Genomic DNA, 7,159 nt, shown 5'->3' with positions numbered 1-7,159 from the left:
CACCCATTGAAGATGACTTCCACTTTGTCGTTGGCTCCCCTATCAAATGGTCCTTTTGGTCCACAGCTTTGGTCTACCTATCTTTCTCTGTTGTTCTACAGTCTCCAGATGAAGTCTGGCATGTTCTCCTCCAGTTAAAGCTTCCAACAAATGCACTGAGAATTACGCCTTAGAATTAGTGGGTAACATTTTGGAGGCCCTATGGCAATATCGTTGGTATGTAGTCATCAACAATGAAGCCTGGTCCTTAGCGAATGCATTGCAGAGACTCCAATCCTCTGTAACTTTACGTATCACGTTACAGAATGTCGAAAAAGTGCCATCACCAGACATAATTTAAACACTCTACTGAGAACTGTTCATAATATGTCTCTCATGTGCCTCTTCTAGCACCCCCACCCTTTTTTTTTCTCCTCTTCTACCACTTGTCTTCACCTCTCATTACCATCTTCTATCTTTCTGTTGAAATAAACCGCACATGAATTTAAACAAAAAAAAAAGAACATCAACAAAGGTTTTTGTGAAGAGATTGTATATACATTTTTGCATATGTTTTGTTGTATCATTACTATTATTTGCTTATGAACAATATGAAAAAGGAGAATAGCATGGAACATGACTAATCAAAGAAGTAAAAGTCTACGTGTATGATGCCAGGTATCAAAAATTGTTACAACAGTCCTGTTTATCTGACGTATATCTGATTTCAATAAAATACATAATGCTGCCGAGCAAGAGTAGATTCTATTCCGATTGTCAGCCTGAATATGTCTGCAAGTATTGTCCAGGATTAGGAATATTTCAGCAGACTCTTTGCTGAGAAAGAAGAATGCAAGCCTAAACGAACTATTGACAAGCTTTATTATAAGAGTTTATGTCTCATATGTACAACAGTACGTACTACCATGAGGAGGTTGCTGTTACCGCTACTTAATCGCTATCCTTAGACAAAGGTATATTCTCAACTTTCTTTTTTTTTTAAAAAAAAAACAAAAAAAACAGCATTACGCATCGAAGCAATAGGTCGACCATTTTGGTTGGACTAGCTTTTGAACTTCTTTCCTTCACGACTTGCTTCATCATTCAACTGTTTTTCTTTGCCCGAGTCACACGTTTATACCTGTTATAAAATCTTAAACGCAATTAAAATTAAAATACGGGTTGCTCTAAAGTAAGATATGTGGTAGCAGCTTTCGCTTTATGGATGTAATCCTACAACATTGTCTTCACCATATTTCAGATGAGTAGAATAATCAAGTCTCTGTCTGTTTGAACTGAAACACCCTCATTTAGTTTCATTATCGTGCAATTGCTTTATCACGAAGTTAGTAAAACTTTCAAAGCGATTAGCACTCTGAAGCGAGGATATATTGAGACTGTAACTTTAATGTAAACCTTGACAGTGACTTTCTAGGCCTACATCCTTGTCAATAACTTATTCCATAGTACACAATCATCTTTTTATTGTACATAGTCATTCATTACCTAGTATATGAATAATCTGGGTCTCATATTATCTGTGCACACTGAAATAATATTTCCTCTTGGAATAAGAACTTATTGCTTATAGCATGTTATAAATTTCATCCTATGTATTATTTTCATGGGTAACAGGCAGAAGCTGAAAATCCGGTAAGCCATATGCTACTTAAGCAGAACCACCTGTGCAATTTACAGGCTTTCACATAACTTTATCAATAGCCCAACTTAACTGTTTAAATGAATGGAGGGAGGCTTTTTCTTTTATGATTTTGAAGACATCTATCTTCATTAGGTGGGATAACTCGGCTGTCAGTTATAAGACTTTGCAATAAGAAGTAGATTAAGATTTTTAGTATATTTCCCTCTATCCCTAGGTACTGATTTCATTTAAGCGTAGCCATGACTGTGTAAAATCGGTACTTGAGGTACTGATTTCGTTTAAGCGTAGCCATGACTGTGAAAAATCGGTACTTGAGGTACTGATTTCGTTCATGCGTGGTTATGACTGTGAAAAATCGGTACTTAGGTACTGATTTCATTTAAGCGTGGTTATGACTGTGAAAAATCGGTACTCAGGTACTGATTTCATTTAAGCGTAGCCATGACTGTGTAAAATCGGTACTTACCCGTAACTTAATTTAATAAAGCTTACCTAGCTCGATATCGTTAAGTATTCTACTTTCTTTTGTAAATTACGTGCCATTTGCTATTTTTACAAGTTATTAAACTTTTACGATACTTTGATATTTTGTGGTCTGCAGTTAAATCAATAACTACGAAGTTAATGTTTTTGTTACTTGTCCGAAAAAGAAGCAACGCTATAAGTCTGGGTGTAGTCAGATATTATGAGGGCATGGCTCATTTCAAGTTCAAATGTTTCGCGTGTTATTTTTCGAATTTAGACCTTTATTTTGTTAAATGTATGCTGAAATTAATTTATATAAGATGCAATACAGATAAACCGTAGATTGTAACTTCTACATGGATGTACGCAAATATTATAGATATATCTTGCCAAATGTGTCACCGATTACATTTCCAACTGACTTGTCGATCTCTCTCTTTTTTTTTTTTTTTTTTTTTTTTTTTTTCTTTATTCATTATTTTTTCGATTACTCTCTATATGTTGTATACGATAGGATAAAGCATAAGAAAAAAGGAAACAAAAGGAAATCAGTGAAGACCAAGTTATCTTCTTTTATTAAGTAGAATATTCTGATAAAGAATGAAGACAAAAACCATGTAGGAAAAAAGTACTTCTATTTATATTTGTGGATATTGTAAAGAACTTTTTCTATCAAAACTCTTAAGTACAAGATGACCTGATGATAAAAGAAAAGACATAACCAACTGTTCCTGCACGGTTCATCATGCTATAGCGGTGCCTTGACCGATTGGATCGGTGACAGGAGGTAAGTGAGTTGATCTAACTAAAGGTTCCTTTGACCCGTACTTCAGCAGTTTCATTATAACTAACGTGACGGACAAGATAAACTATTCCTCAATTCTGCCGACGTCTACGTTTCAGTCTTATTGAATCCTGTCAGAATGTAAAGGGTTAAAGTAAGGGTCAACAAGTTAGAAGATAAAGGCTTAAGTAGATTAGATTTATGTATCGTGGTTTGATGTGCTAAATAAAGTTATCTGATTTAATCACATCCAAATACTATAATGTCTTATTTCAAAGTGAAGTCAATTACTCATCCAATGTTGTCTCGGATATACAGATGAAAATATTCTTCCGTAAAAGAGAAGAATTGTCCTAACAAATCTATCACTCACGGTTATTCTAACCTTCATAAGGATCCGTAATCTCTTATTTCAGTATTATGTAATAGTCCAAGAGTAATATGCTGTTGGATACAACAATACACAACAGTTAGTCTTCTCGACCGGGTGTCCATTACATTAATATAACATCTTTGCTTCCTTTTCACGCTCCTGTCGAAAAGATGAGTTAATTTAGGTTTCTACTAATTATCCCCTATCAGCAGCATTGTTACCTACGTAACTAGCTAATGAAAAACAATTTTATTCAGACCCCTATTCTAAAAAACTATATAAACCCCACAAATTTGACAGAACAATAAACATTAGATCTCCCTTATCTCAAAATCTTATTTTAACTTCTACACTAATCAAGTGTTATTCTGCCTTCTACTTTTGCGAAGCAGTATTAATCATTTAGAACTTATTCTTTTGACTTCATTGCTCTTAACATAACCAGATTGTAGCAGATACATCTCAGTTTATCGTTAGAGTTATTCATTTAGTCAAAGATCATAAATCAAATTGTATAATACACTTGAGACAATAAAAGTTGGTTAGTAATAACCTGGTGCTCACTACTCGCTCGAGTCTTATTTCTCTGCTGAACTTATTTCTCTTATTCTACTTAAGCTACCTACTCTACACCTATTAACAGCATTTAGAAAACGGAAAAGTAAAGGTATTTATCATTTAAATCTTGTAAGAAACGGCTATCGTCGTACAGATCTGCTTTTCTGGCCTGTTAGTTTCTAGTAAACGCAAATAATTTACATACAACGAGTCATGTGAATTTTCATGACCATTTTGTCACCAACCTAACAGTACAAAATTGTAAACCATAGCTGCAAATAGCCATAATTCGCAAGAATTCTACGAAACGTATCACGAAAATATTCAAAAAGTTAAAAAATGAAATGCCTTCTGGCGGAATCGAACCGCCGACCTTCTGCTTACTAGGCAGACGCTCTGCCAACTGAGCCAAGAAGGCAGGCTCTTTTGCTTATCCAACACTTCTCAAGACATTCACACACAATTACCTCTCAGGTCACGTGATTATCAGTTGTTTACAGCCATCCAATCATACAACGCTAAAGCTAGGTACCTGCCCAACCCAGCCTTAAGGATACACCATCTGTTTATTTTTTTTAGACGGATTACCTCCACAACACACGATATCCTTCCGTAACGATATCACCTTACAGCTCCCAACAACAACATGTCAACCCAAAAATTGGAGGAAACACTCGCCCGAGTGTTCACAGTCCTCCAAAACTTGACCGAAAAAGTCGACGGCCTCGCACTTCAGTTCGCCGAGCTAGTGACAAAATTCTCCGACCATGAGACTGCGAATGATTTTCCAGCGGGAGTTAAATCGTTTAAGCGCAACTGTGCAAAATCTTCAGAATTTGAATTTCGAACAGAAAAATGCCGCTATCACGCCCAATATGGCCGCTAGAGGCTTAAAAGTAGCAGATTCGATCTCTACTCCCAATGCCACTTCAAAGGCCACTGCATTGAGTACCGCTGCCAGCAAATATGCTACACCCACCACTACTCCTACTACTACCATCAACACCACTGCTACGACGCAAACTGCCCCTACTACTCCCAAAACTGCTTGGGTTCAAATTGTTAAGCGTCCCGCCCCTAAGAAACTAACTGAGCGTAAGCTTAAGGCCACTGTAAGGGCTTTCAGCCAATATGATCCTACTGCCCCACAAGGCTACTCCTACGTGTACATACCTCGAGCTCGTAAAATCAACCGTAGTGAAATTCGCCACCGCCTCAGTACCATTGGCATTGACACTGGTCGTATCGTAGATATTGTTGTATCGATGAAGAGATCACTGCTGAATATTACATAATAAAACCGAAGTACGCTTCGTTATTGATAGTTATAATTAAATGGCAGGTTACTTCACGTACATGATCTATTGGTACTTCAGTCTAGAATTTACATTGTTGATTGAGGTGACTTATCCAGTTTCTATTAGCCTCTATAACTATTACCTTATAGAGTGAGAGGTCTTTATTTGCTATTCCGCAGACATTATTCTATTCCAGACTCCACCTATTAAAGGTCGTAGAGGAGGTACACTAGATTCGGTGATCACTTTATTGTAAATTTATAATCTTCATCACGATTATGGTAACTATTGAATGCCCATGTCGATTATATCCTCTTCTCTACTGGTTCCTATAATGGACGCTATTAGTATCATTCAAAACCAGTCTATATACCCAATCACTTGTTGTCCGATAGGGCAATCTTTATATTGCCCGCTACTACTAAGTCCGACCAGTCAGGGTCGAGTTACACATTTCTGTTGCTCTCTTTAGGTGTTCCTGTCGCTGGTGTTTATTGGTCCTTTCTCCTGGTTACAAGATCAGTTAACATAGTCCATGGTGAATAGGCCTGTATACCCACTCCGTAAAAGATATAAATACCAGTTGATTCTGTTCATCTAGACGAACTTCATCTTAATTTTAAGAAAGGAATAAACTTGAACCTTCCAGAGTTTTCACAGACTTGTCACTGTTTATTTCCTATTTTATTTATATTTTGATCTTACCGATCCAACAGATATTACTCTACCTGCCCACCGTGTGATTGGCCTCTTGGTACACAACGACTTTACTACCGATCTCTCAAACCACCTCAAGGCCTGTAAAGTTGTTCCTTTGGAACACTTTGACCCTTTGGATGAAAAGCATATTGCTAATCCTGCTATGACCAATGCTTCTGCCACTGACCGCACTCGTTTCGCTAAAGCCCTACAACAAGACCGTTGTATCCGTGCCCTACGATATGTACGGGCTTACCTGGTACCCAGTGTTGCCCGTTTTTTTGTTGACCAAGGTTGGATCGCTGATTCCATTGCCAAGGAGATTGTTGCGGAGAGAAACCCCCGACCATTGAAACGTACCCGTGATATTGGCTCTTCTTCTACTACTGCTGCCGCTTTCTTGACCTCGTTAGGTTTTGTCACCGGTGATTCTGAGATGATTGAAGCTGGTGAGGAATTCCACGAGAGCGCCTTTGCTGATGATAATGATTCTGTTGCCTCATCTATAAATACAGATGGTGATAATGATGCCTACGAGATAAGCTCGTCGTCATCGGCTGCTCCCCGCTTATAGGGGGCACCACAAACACCACCAACAATCATCTGACATTGTCCATCGGTCTTTGGAACGCCAATGGTTTGCAACAAACAACTGTTGCCGATGTCCTCTCTCACTGCAGTTCCATGTCTCTTCTCTTAGTTACTGAATCCTGGATTCTTTCCCCCTCTCGTCTCCCTACTTCCTGGCATCAATTTCATACCTATGGTAAACCTGTCCAGGGCGGTTATCGTGGTTCTCAAGGTATTGTTGCCCTCGTCAATCCGAATTGCCCCGTTCCTGTCAGCCATTTAAGCAGCCCTTCACCCTATGCTCTCTCTCTCAATTTTGGTCCTTTTAGACTAGCTTGTTTCTATTTTCCACCGAATCTCCCCTTGGATGAGGTGATTGCTACTCTTGACAAGGTGCCACTCCATAAAAATACCATTCTATGTGGTGATTTTAATGCAAGGTTTGGTCGTATAACTGGCGACACATCTGCATCGGGTACTTTCGAAACTAATACTCGGGGTACGGCTCTCAAGGCTTGGTTTTAAGACCATGGCTTACAGATCTTGAACCGTACTTATGCTTACGGTATCCCTACATTTGCTACTTTTCGTAACACCACTGAACTTAGCAGTATCATTGACCTGTTTGTTGTGCCTGATGATGTACACGCTGTCCTCCATAATGTCTCTCTTTCCGTATTTTCCGACCTCTCTCTAGGGTCTGACCATAACCTTCTGGCACTCTCCTTCACCCTGACCGATACCTCTACTATTATGCAACCATCCACTCC

At 38.5% G+C, this 7,159-nt stretch overlaps 1 protein-coding gene and 1 non-coding gene across 2 annotated transcripts; one reads left to right on the top strand and one right to left on the bottom strand.

Annotated features, from left to right (window-relative positions):
* Positions 1–4,167: 4,167 nt before the first annotated feature.
* BDF20DRAFT_t5 lies at positions 4,168–4,240 on the bottom strand. Its single transcript has one exon. It is a non-coding gene; the product is annotated as a tRNA-Thr (tRNA).
* Positions 4,241–4,697: 457 nt separating this feature from the next.
* Positions 4,698–6,914, top strand: BDF20DRAFT_810882 (uncharacterized protein; the record flags this gene model as incomplete). The annotated part of the gene is made up of 3 exons (XM_053076631.1): positions 4,698–5,064; positions 5,837–6,268; positions 6,358–6,914. 3 exons carry the CDS (start codon positions 4,698–4,700, stop codon positions 6,912–6,914), a joined length of 1,356 nt encoding a protein of 451 aa, XP_052940584.1.
* Positions 6,915–7,159: the final 245 nt, after the last annotated feature.

This window comes from Mycotypha africana (genome assembly GCF_025528875.1).
Source record: "Mycotypha africana strain NRRL 2978 chromosome Unknown BDF20scaffold_1, whole genome shotgun sequence".
NCBI lineage: Eukaryota > Fungi > Mucoromycota > Mucoromycetes > Mucorales > Mycotyphaceae > Mycotypha > Mycotypha africana.
The sequence above is the reverse complement of the archived record's forward strand: the minus strand, read 5'-3'. Positions and strand labels throughout refer to the sequence as shown.